Genomic DNA, 12,666 nt, shown 5'->3' on the forward strand with positions numbered 1-12,666 from the left:
TGACTCCAGCAGTTTCCCCACCACCGACGTTAGGCTAACCGGTCTATAATTCCCCGGTTTCTCTCTCCCTCCTTTTTTTAAAAAGTGGAGTTACATTAGCCACCCTCCAATCCTCAGGAACTAGTCCAGAATCTAACGAGTTTTGAAAAATTATCACTAATGCATCCACTATTTCTTGGGCTACTTCCTTAAGCACCCTGGGATGCAGACCATCTGGCCCTGGGGATTTATCTGCCTTCAATCCCTTCAATTTACCTAACACCACTTCCTTACTAACATGTATTTCGCTCAGTTCCTTATGATTGCACTGCCCCTGAGAAACGCTGTCTCATTCTGCCCTGCAGAGCTGATGTGCGGTTAGAATGACAATTACGTTTTTTTTTGAATCTTGAATCTTTGAATGTTAACATTGCATTTGCCTTCCCCACCAGCGACTCTACCTGCACGTTAACATTTAGGGTGTTCTGCACAAGGATCACCAAGTCCCTTTGCATTTCAGATTTTTGGATTTTCTCCTGTTCAAAAAAAAATCTGCACTTTTATTTCTACTACCAAAGTGCATAACTATGTATTTTTTAATAGCGTACGTCATTTGCCTCTCCCTTGCCTATTCTCCTAATCTTTCTAAGTCCTTCTGCACCCTGCCTGTTTCCTCAATACTACCTGCCCCTCCACCTATCTCGGTATCGTCTGCAAACCTTACAAAAAACAAACAAAGGAATAAAAAACATCTTTTCCATCAGCAAAGTTCTGCATATAGAGCATAAAAAGAAGCGGTTCCAAACACCAACCCTGCAGAACACCAGTAGTGACTAGCAGCTAACCAGAAAAGGATCACTTTTTTCATAATCGCAGCCTCCTAACAATCAGCCAATATAACACGGAATCATTCATTTTACTCAACAGGAATGAATGGTGGAGCAGACTCGACGGACCGAATGGCGTACTTCTGCTCCTATATCTAATGGTCTGATGGTCTTATAGAATGCGTAATCAAACACTATAAAACCAAGTTCACTCAAAGATTCCGAAAATATTAAATACACAACAACGCTCATACCCTTAAGGTGACCTTTCTGCTCTTCTGTAAATATATTCCGATTACATAAACGAGTGGTTATTATTTGAGAGATACAACGTACTGTTCACATTTTTCCATAACGTGTTTATCTAAAGCAAAGAACATGAAGGATCGTGTAGGCTACTGACGTTCTTTTTTTTTTGCATTTCATTCTTATGCAAGGAATGAGATGCATTTCTGCCGATTTTGACTTGAATGTCCTCAGATGCTGACCCACTCTATCATCGTGGAAAGGGAAGCTCACGTGACGCGAGCGGGAATATAGTGACAAAAAATAAAAACGAAAGGTAGGGTGAGTTTAATAATTGGTAGCAGCAGGAGGTCGCGGGCTGTGGTTGACGAAGTGTCCGGTCCCGTGCCGTATCTCCCTCCGGCACTAAACCAGTTTGATTCTCGCCGCTGCCATGTTCTTCGAAGTTTCCAGATCTGTAGTGTCAAGATGGAAAACACTGTAAACAACTCAGAGAAGAGCTTAGGTATTTTGTTTATTAATTAGCTGAATAATTGACGTGAGCGGATATTTCGCTGCGCTGATGAACTGCTGTCTGAACTTAGACTGAGTTACCCCCAAAATAAACGTGTTTGTGCAGCAACTTAATATCATCAGCATGTCTCCGGTGTGTTGAAAGATGTATTCTGAATCATTGTAAGTATTTTGATCCAGTCCAGCAATGGTGTTATAAAGGAGTTGGGCAACACTCACCGACCACAGGATGATGAAGCTTCCGGAGATGGTGAGAAGTAAGATCACAGACCTCCTCCTGCTCTCCATCTCCGGGTCACTGCGGTTCTCCGCCTTGCTCTGACCCCTCAGCCCCTTACGGACGCGACTAGTCACTAAAATGTGTCTGACTGTCAGAGCGTTGAACAGGAGTATTAACACGAACGGGAGTGATGGCGTTAGAACGGTAGAAAGCCGATCGTATCCCACCCACCCGGGATCGGTATAAGTACCTGGTTTTCGAACACAGTCCCAGGGTATATTGTCAACCACTTTCAGTGGATGGTATATGAATAAGTATGGCATGTTAATAAAACAGAGCAGAACGCCAGTTGTTGTTAGAACTACAGCCGCAGTTTTCCCGGCGCAATATTTTATTTTCCACTTCTGGCAACAAATGGCGACAAACCGATCAAATGTAAAAGTGACGGTGAACCAGACAGAACAGTCTGTTGCTGCCTCGCCCGGGACAGCGATCACACTGCACACGGGGGTGATGTCCAGGAAAGTCCCGGGGAAGTAATAATAACCGACCCGCCGCAATATCACCGCAAACACGATGGTCAGTAGATCCGCCACTGCCGTAGCCACCAGGTAGCGAGTTGAGCAGGCAGAGGGGCCGCATTTGCCCCAGTACAGGATCACAATCGCCACTAAATTCACTGGGAGAACAGCAAAAATACTGTTAGTCACTGTCTCGACGCTCCCTGTGACGCAGGGAAGAAATAGGCTGACGGTGCAGAGTCTAACTCTTAAGTGATACTCTCCCTTCAAACCACCGGCGATCGGCTTGCCCCAGTCTATCCAAATGCAGACATTTCTTAAACCACGGCGCCATACCTATCAAGGCGCACAAAATGCTAGAGGAATTCAGCAGGCCCGGCCGCGTCTATGGAGATAAGTACAGTCGACGCTTCGGCCTGAAACCTTGACTCTTATATATGTTCTATCTGTCCTGCTGAGTTCTTCCAGCATTTTGTGTGTGTTGCTCGGTTTTCAGCGTCTGATTTTCTATTGTTTGACATAAATTTCAATTTAAATGTAAAGCATGTTGCTCTATCGATACGGAATAACACCACGTACAGGAGACGACCGATCATCAAGGATTAACGACGATAGCGGCTTTACATTGTTAAATCAAAACCTCCTGCCATTAATCCTCAAAATAAATCAATTTCTCCGATCTTCCACTGTACGTCTGTTTCAACTACTGATTTATTTTTAGCCGAGGTCGCGGATTAATCTGCAAGGGAACTTCTGAATGAACACAGGGTTTTACCACAATGTCTGCACCGCACTCACTGATACAGCGACATCACAACGCTGTCGGCAACTGAACGAGTCCAAAGACCGCACACATAGAACCGCAAATGTTAGTCTGTTCATGTTCTGACCAGGAACAGCGACAACACCAATGCTCATGAAATATATCTTCCTCACAGGGTAAAATGTTTCAAGCATGCTGTGTGAGATTCAGCCTGTCTTCCAGCTACCCGCGATCTCGCTGAAGAAACTCTGAGCTGAGGAATCTCCAAGGTTATTCATTTATACTCGCTTCAGCATACTGAATACTCAATACTACACAAGGCTGACGTGTCTTTCAACAGCTGGGGTAAAATTAAACGTCATGACATTCAAATCCCAATTGTGATAAGGTATGGTCCGCTTAACACAAAATTGCAAATCTCAAAGATGAGGAAATATCGACTCTAAAAATAGTGAATGCTCAACTCTCGGTTTCATGATAGTTATTGCTGATCATGTGATTCCCATTCTGTACTGTTACTGAGAACTCCTGAATGAACACCGAGTTTGCCACCATGTCTGCACCGCACTCACTGATATACCGGCTTCACAAAGCTGTCGGTAACTGAAAGAGTCCACAGACTATTTCCAAAGCTCCAAAGCTACATTTCACTGAGGGGATCGTCTCCGTTATAGATCTTGCAATAAAAGTATTCAAAAATATTGTTTGAACATTACTGTAATAAGATGAAAAATTTGAAACGTTGATCACATTAGTTGCAAGACAAAAGCAATGTTGCTGGAACTCTGCAGATCAGGGCGCATCTATGGAAATGAGTAAACTGTCGACGTTTCTGGCCAAGACACTTCTTCTGTCACAATGGGGTGCTGGGAACAGACCCAAATGCAACACACAGACACTGAAGTACAAGGAACAGGATCTGACTAGAGTAGGGACGTGACAGGATTCAGACCAGGAGCAGGGACAAGAACGCTGACCTGGGCTAGGGAAAGCGGGACCAGGACTAGGAACCATGGACTAGGAGACAAGGCTACGACTCCGAGCCCGAGACTGGACAAGGACCCAGAACCTGGGTCTTGCCTCGGGCTCGGACCCCAGAACCAGGCAAGGACATGACATGGCCTCAGGACAGGACGTGGCTGGGGTCCAGAGGCCTGAGCTTGGAGACAAGACAAGGCTTGGACTCCAAGGCCGTGACTCGACAAGGACCCTGAACTTGGGCCCGGACCCCAGAACCAGGTAAGCACATGACATGGCTTCAGGCTGGGGTCTCGGGTCTTGAGAATCACTTCAGGCTGGGGTCTTAGGTCTTAGCCTGGCTGCAGGCTGGGGTCTTGGATCTTGAGCTTGGCTTGGGATCCTCGAGGCTTGGGTTCTTGGATCTTGGCTGCGGGATCCTCGAGGCTTGGGTTCTTGGAGCTTGGCGGCGGGATCATGGAGGCTTCGGTTCTTGGAGCTTGGCTGCGGAATCGTCGAGGTTTGGGTTCTTGCAGCTCAGAGACAGACTGGGAACCGAACATTAACATAGAGCCGGGATTTATTCTTCGATAGGCCGGGACTCATCTTTAACATGACACTAACATGAGACAGGACAGAACATAGACATAGAGCCGGGACTTATGCTAAGACAAGCCGGGACTCAGCTTCATCCCCGCTCCAACGTGCGACAGGTCCCACCGTCAGGTAACGGCAGAACGTCCGGACTTACCCAAAAGAGGAGAGGACAAGACATGACAGATACCTCCGGCAGGGCAACGGGAAAACGGTCTGACTTACCCCACGGAGGCGAGGACAAGACAAGACAGGACCCTCCGCAGGGCAACAACAGAACGGCCTGACTTACCCCACAGAGGCAAGGACAAGACAAGACAGATCCCCCCGCAGGGCAACGGCAAAACGGCCTGACTTATCCCACGGAGGCGAGGACAAGACAAGACAAGACAGGACCCTCCGCAGGGCAACAACAGAACGGCCTGACTTACCCCACAGAGGCAAGGACAAGACAAGACAGATCCCCCCGCAGGGCAACGGCAAAACGGCCTGACTTACCCCACGGAGGGGAGGACAAGAAGAGACAACACCAAAGAACGACAGACAGTTCCATCTCTGCTCCGGGGTAGCTTCGAGTCTCAGTTCGGCCAGCAACCTCAGCTGGCCCGGGAAACAGCCGAATCCATACCGCAAAGACAGCTCCAACTACCGACAGCAAGGCTCCATGAGGTGATGGCTCCCCAACGCGGCCTAAAGATGGCAATTGGTTGCTCTAGCCTTCCAGCAACAGGTTGCTCCTAGGGGATCATGACAAAACAAACCAGCAGCCCACACTCAACCCCAAGGCTACTTATATTCAAAGCCCCAAGATGGGAATCAGATGCCCATACTTAACTCAATCAAATGAGGGACAGCTGGAAGACCCGGAGCCCTGAGTCCATGGACCGGACCGTGAATCGGAATGTGGACTTCACGGGCCGGACCATGACACCTTCAAATCGATTAACGCTTTGTCGAGCACCTCAGTTCCATCAAGAGAAAGCTTTATTTCCCAGTGGCCATGCATTGTAATTCCCTTTTCCAATTCCCGATCAGTGGCCTCCTCTTGCCCTACGATGAGACCAGTCTCAGACTGGAGGACTAGCACCTTATAGTCCGCCTAGGTAAGCTCTGATATTGTGGCATTAATGTGGATATCTCTATCTTCCGGACTTTATGCCTCTCCATTCCCTCACCTTCAATTCACCATTCTGGGCTCTCACTCTTCCAGTCACCTACCTACCCCCTCTTCTTCGTCCCCGACCTCCTTCCCTTTCTTCCATGATCCACTGTCCTGTCCCATCAGCGTTATTTTTCTCCAGCCCTTTGCCTTTTACAATTATCACCTCCCTGGTTAGTTATTTCACACCCCCTCCCCCGACCTACGCACCTATCAGATTCTAGCTTATCCGCATTCCCTTTACCCACCCTTTTTACTCTGGCACCATCCCCGTTCACGTGAGGAATCGCTGCCCGAAACGTCGGCTGTTTATTCATTTCATAGATGGCTGTGACCTGCTGAAGTCCTGAAGCCTATGACAGAATGTATCATGTCGTTGCAATCCCTCGCACATTAAACCAGCTCCTATCAAGTTCTCACCAGTATGAAGCAAAGTAATTCAATCACCGTACACATGACACTCAAATTGGTGCAAATGCTTAAACCGAAGGAGCATCTGCATTTGTTATATTTGTATCAACAATGACAGTTGTTTTGCAGAGTGTCAGCGTTGTTGACAATGAGATAGAGAGTTGTACTTACTTACTTGACAATTTGATCTACACTTTCACTGCAAATAGGACACAACATTGTTTGTTCTGTTTCTCCCGTTGTGCTGCCCGATGTACTAATGCATTCAATGTTCTGAACTGAATGGAACACAGGAGGAGCCGTTCGCTGCCTCTAGACATTCGTTGTAGAAATAAGCCGACTGATTGTCAGTTGTGGAAAGAAATTCATCCTTTTTTCAGTTCGTCCTCGAAGGGCAGATAGGGGTCAATATTAATGTCGTGTTGAGTACAGTTCATGGATGTGTAGGGCTAAGGAATTCACATAGAGTGACATTTTCTCGAGAGTGATAAAGTAGAGACGGACAAAGTAATGCAAGTTGAAAATTCAATTAAGGTAGGATAGTAGACTGATAATATGGTGTTCAGTACAGTCCGAATTCCTGCCTTCACTGACGGCAGAAATAAAGATGAAATTGTATATAATATTGGTCAGACTAAAGAACTTCAATTTATTTTTTCAGTACCCCACCAGTAGAGGATGTGATTGCATTGGAATCGATGCACTGGGGTTTTATCAGGAAGTTACGGAAAGTAGAATATTTCAGATACTGTATCAGCGCCAGAATCTCTCAATATCTCCTTGAAGCGGAGGAGAAAGAGTTGCTTCTCACAGAAGATTTAAATTATTATTAGCGACGCACATGCGTTCAGTGGTGATACCATTTCTCCATGCCAGATGCATCTGATGAGAAGTGAATAGATTTAGTGGAGATGTAAATTTAAGCGCGTTGGCGTAGGATGTTGACTTTCTTCGTTTCAATTCAATGTCTGTAATTGACGCAGCGATTTAGCTGCAGAGCTAAATTATTCACAATGATGTGAGCGTTTACAACGATGACTCCACGATATTACAGAGTGATAGATAGATGGATAGAGAAGAGGTAAGGGAAACAACGACGGAAATTTGGTGTTCGGACTATCGAATATTTGCGAATATTTGATTGATGCCGAGCTCCCTGCTTTATTACACTTTAATTCTTATTCCACCGACATTCGGACTTATTTCTCTCTCCGCGGATTTCTCCTCTGCCATAGTTTCAATAGGTTGCAACACGTACATTTAACTTATACAATATACATCCTAAAATTCTTCGCAAATATCCACGGAAACAGGGGAGTACCCCAAAGAATGAATGACAATTAAATGTTAGAACCCCAAAGCCCCACCCTCAACTACCCCCTCCCACGTATAAGCAGCGGAGCATAAATGAGAAGAATGGCATCGTAACTTCCAACGAGATACTGCTGCGGAAGAAAACAAAGGCGTGTCCTGTTTGTAATTTGGCAGATGGCTGGCTGTCGGGTGTCAGTCAATTATTGAACGAGAAGCTGACCAATGAATATACAGATAAATGGGTGAGCATCAGGGAATTCATGAACATAATTTCGGGAAAATAAGGAGGTGTCAGAACGGGAAGTCGAGGAGGAGATGAATGCTTGCGAACAGGGGAAGTAACCTGCTTCGAAATTTGAACATAGGAAATGGACAAAGTCCGAGGCAGCGGGGCTGGGCGACATGCGAAGAGAGACAGAAGATAGGTGATGGGATCGCGGGAATCACTATCGCGGTGAAAGTTGCCGAGGTATTCAAACTTTACACATCGGCCGAAAATTACCCTTTGCTATCAGTTGACAATGCCTCCTTCCCAAATCCCGCTCCTCGTGCAGTACCGAGCATGCAACCTTTCTCCCAGCTTGCGCGCCTTTGAGGCGTCTGCGAAACCCGATTTACACGTTTTAAACCTCCAGTAATGAGCGCCCGCAAAGTTTAATTGTTCGGCCTTTACAGCTGATCTTGGCACAGAGACCCACAGAGCGGTGAGAGAATAATTCATTCAATCTTTCTACTCTCCTCCCCCCCCCCCCAGTGAATTTAGTGTCGATGGTGATCCTGTCCCGGGGAAAGTGCGGCCTCTCCATCCGCACCACTCGCTACCTGGTGGCCGTGGGAACGGCGGATCTACTGACCATCGTGTTTGCGGTGATATTGTGGCGGGTCAGTTATTATTACTTCCCTGGGGCTTTCCTGAACATCACCGTCGTGTGCAGTGTGATCTCTGCCCTGGGAGAGGCAGTCACAGACTGTTCTGTCTGGTTCACCGTCAGCTTTACGTTTGATTGGTTTGTCGCCATTTGTTGTCAGAAATGGAAAACAAAGTATTGTACCGGGAAAACTGCGTCTGTGGTTCTGACAACAACCGGCGTTGTGTTCTGTTTAAATAATGTGCCTTACTTCTTCATATTGCAACTTGTGAAAGTGGTTGACAATATACCCTGAGATTACTCAACTAATTAACAAACAAAATATATAACCTCTTCTCAGAGGTGGTTTTAGTGATTTCCATCCGGACACTGCAGACAGACGGTAATCGGAGAACATGGTAGCGGGGAGAATAAAACTGGTTTAGAGCCCGAGAGAAACACAGCACAGGCAAACACACATTCACACCTTCAGCCCGCGACATCCACCTCCTGTCAATTATTAAACTCGCCCTATATTTTCTGTTTATTTCCCATCATATTCCAGCCCCTGTCACTGCCACAACCCTTTCGGTAATGATAAAGCGGGAGAGGATCCGCGGACATTCAAGTCCTAATCAGCAAAATTGCATCTTATTTGTTATTTTAATCTTTTGCATCAGAATGAAATGAAAAAGAGAGTCAACAGTCTATACGAGTTCACAGTAAACCACGCACTTATCCTTGGTATTCGATAAACCTGTAATGGAGAAATGTTTAGCACTAGAGAACTCCTGGATTGTGCAATATTCCATGGAACACCAAAATTCCTACTCTGCTTCAAGGACAAATGTCACTTCGCTTTCTGATTTATCAAAAATTTCCTTCCGAGCAAACTGCACGATGAATCTCTCCTGTATTCAGCGCAGTACAATCGCATGTTTAATATTACTTTCTTTTTTCTCAGGTAGAACCGGTAAAACTTGAGGAACAGACATGGGCAAAGAACTGATTTCTGAACTACGACGAATTTTTTTGGACTATTGCAGTGATCTTCATTATTGCCCTGCAGGTTTAATTGTTTAATGTTATCGTGTAGTCACTTTGGGATGATAGCAGCCGTATATATTACAATTGGGACAATGTATACCCTGTTCATGTATCGCAGACTTTTATTTTCCTCTTCCACGTCAGTATATTTCAGGTGTTTTTCACTTTTTGGCTTCTGCGTGTTGTGTGTGTCGGAATGCCCATATCTAGTCAGTAAATGTAATTTGCATGTTTATCCTGTGATAATATATCCGGACGTGAATCTTGTATCGTCCTATCTCTAGTAACCGATCGGTCGTAATATAATTGTTTGACTCCGACTCTAAAACTGGATCAGATTTGTATTTATAGTAATCTGTAGTATCTTTCATGATTGTATCTTAAAGCAAGATTTTGGTGAATGATTATTTCCACTTGATGGCGCCTGTGTAAGCATTCAAATTGCATATTCTGCTTTAGAGCCTGAGAGAGGCATAACACTTCGTATTGAATTTGTTACTCTTTTAATGTGCATTTCTGTTATTTTTGTGTCAACCACCTGGTCCTGTATTAACACAAAGAACCTCTCAGTATCTAGGAAGAGATTTCGAACCTTTAGCCTGGCGTCAGACGCTTTATGTTGACACCTCTCTGTTCAGATCCTGGGGATCCCATCCATGGACAATTATGCTGATCCAGTGGTTAACTCTTTCTTCTACAGCAGAGTTTCCCAACCTATTTTAGCCCTTTTAGTGCCGCGAGTCAGGCTGAAATGCCGAGCACCCTGGTTGCTCATTTATGCATCCCCAGCAACGTCTGTTACGTTGGTATGGTCAGACGAGATTGCCGAGTGTCAGACGCGATGTGATGACGAATGCACAAAGCCTGCAGAGCTATGGTTCTTCCTGTGTTTCAGTGCCACACCCTTTTCTGGAAGTGCCTGCTCTACTAACGGTCGGTCAGGTCTGGTGCCTCAAGTTACCGCCCCACCAAGAATCCTGACCGCCCCCTGGTGAGTGTCATTTGCTCCTAAGGCCATTTTAGGACTCGTAAGGCCAGTGATGGTGTGGGGATGGAACTGGACTCTCTCACGGTGGTGTCTCAAAAGAGGATGCTGTCTAAGTTGCATACCATCTTGGACAATGTCTCCCATCCACTACATAATGTACTGGGTGGGCACAGGAGTACATTCAGCCAGAGACTCATTCCTCTGAGATGCAGCACAGAGCGTCATAGGAAGTCATACCTGCCTGTGGCCATCAAACTTTACAACTCCTCCCTTGGAGGGTCAGACATCCTGAGCCAATAGGCTGGTCCTGGACTTATTTCATAATTTACTGGCATAATTTACATATTACTATTTAACTATTTATGGTTCTATTACTATTTATTATTTATGGAGCAATTATAACGAAAACCAATTTCCCCCGGGATTAATAAAGTATGACTGAGAACCTAAGACTAAGTAACCGCCCCTAGAGAGAATAACTGTTCTATTGTGATAATTTCTTCATCTTTCTGGGTTGAACATTCTTTTCAGCTCGGAATAGTATACGGTCACAACGTGTTGAATCCTGTTTTCGTTGATGCAAATACATCCTTAGAAGAGTTACTGTGAGTGGGACAGAGGGAATGGACCTCCCTCAACACTGTGAGTGTGTGCAACTTCCTCAACATCTTGCTCCCTCCTCTCTCCATAGTGGACTCACTTTATCTGTCACTCCATTTCTCCCCACTCTTCACCCTCCTCGCTCCTCAACTCTCATAATGGAGGCATTGGGAACGGACCCAAATGCAAGACACAGACACTGAAGTACTAAGAACAGGACAAGGTTTATCAAGAAAGCAAGGGGAGTCAGGAAGATACGTCACTGGACATGGACACAGGCCCTGGATGAGACAAGGACACCGAGACTGGGCTAGGACTAAGACTAGGAAAGCGGGAACTGGACAATGAACTTGGAACTAAGAGCCTGGGCTAGGATTCCGAGCAAAAGACTGGACAGTGACCCGGAATTTGCGGCTTGACTCGGGATTGCAACCCGGATCTAGGCGAGGACCAGACATGGCTACAGGACTGAACGTGGAACTCCTGCACAGGACGAGAACACAAAGCCTTGACTTGGACAGGACGACGTTCTTGGACTAGGCTTGGCTCGGCTCTTGGACTCGGCTTGGTTAGGATCTAGGGTACGGATCAGGGACTCCTCCTTGGGGCGCAGGGCCAGGACACTTTCTAGAACGCAGGGCCGGGATGACTGCTGAGGTAAACTGTCGAGGATTCGGATGGGGACTATCCAGCACAGACGAGGAATCTCCAGCACCGGGCTGGGTGAGAACACGAAGCCTTGACTTGGACAGGACTGGAAGGCGGTGCCTGGAACTTGGAACACAAGAACACAGAACAAAGACCCCTCCTTGGGAAAAGGACTTAGGTCCGGGGCATTACATAGAGTCAGGACCCTTCCTTGGGAACAGGACCTAGGACCGGGACTAATCTTTGACACGGACACTAAACACGGGGACACAAAGAGATAGTTCCAAACTCAATGGTAGATAGTTCCTTATCTTGGCGTGGTGAGGTTCCTGTCTCACTCCGGCGGCTGAACTTGACGGGGATCAGGCGAGGCTTCATGCAGAAGGGGAAGGGAAGAGTCCAGTAGGGAATCCTTGGTTTGAGAGGTATTCATGTGCCACTCCAAAACGAGAATCAGTTACCTCAATTAAGGCACCCAATGGAACAAGGGAAAACAGGAAAACCCGGAATAAGGAATCGACGGACCAGACTGTGAATGGGAATGTGGACTTCGTGGACCGGACCATGACATCAATTTCCACTCTATTTCTTCCTCCTCTTTCTCTCCCTTTCCTCCTCTCCTCCTCTCCACTCTTATCCTAATACATCCCTTCCCACTACCTCACCTCCCTCTCTTAATCCAGTCACTCCAACTTTCTCTCACTCTCACTTCCCTTCTCCTGTTTCTGTCTAGAAACCACACCCCCCACGCCGACACTGAATCTCCATCCGTGTTCATTCCAGGACAGCACCCCGTCCCTTTCAATGTGCGATGATGACATCCGCAAGATAAGTAGCCTTGTTTTGTTTGGACATCTGATCTTACTGGCATTTGGAGTCGGATGAAGCAGAGAAGGGAGAGAAAGAGACAGAGGTAGAGGAAGATGGATCAGGAGAGAAGGAGAAGTGGGAGAGGGCAGGAGGAGGGAGGGAGAGGGAGGAAGGAGAGGGGAGGGAGAAAGAGACAGAGAGAACAGGCTGAGTGGTGGTAG

The 12,666-nt window shown here is 46.4% G+C and overlaps 1 protein-coding gene across 1 annotated transcript; it reads right to left on the reverse strand.

The window, feature by feature from the left end:
• Positions 1-1,553: 1,553 nt before the first annotated feature.
• Positions 1,554-3,347, reverse strand: LOC140207408 (neuropeptides capa receptor-like). Its single transcript, XM_072275936.1, has 2 exons — positions 3,296-3,347; positions 1,554-2,464 (listed from the first exon to the last, which is right to left on the reverse strand). Exons 1-2 carry the CDS (start codon positions 3,345-3,347, stop codon positions 1,554-1,556), a joined length of 963 nt encoding a protein of 320 aa, XP_072132037.1.
• Positions 3,348-12,666: the final 9,319 nt, after the last annotated feature.

Source organism: Mobula birostris, chromosome 13 (genome assembly GCF_030028105.1).
Source record: "Mobula birostris isolate sMobBir1 chromosome 13, sMobBir1.hap1, whole genome shotgun sequence".
Lineage (NCBI taxonomy): Eukaryota > Metazoa > Chordata > Chondrichthyes > Myliobatiformes > Myliobatidae > Mobula > Mobula birostris.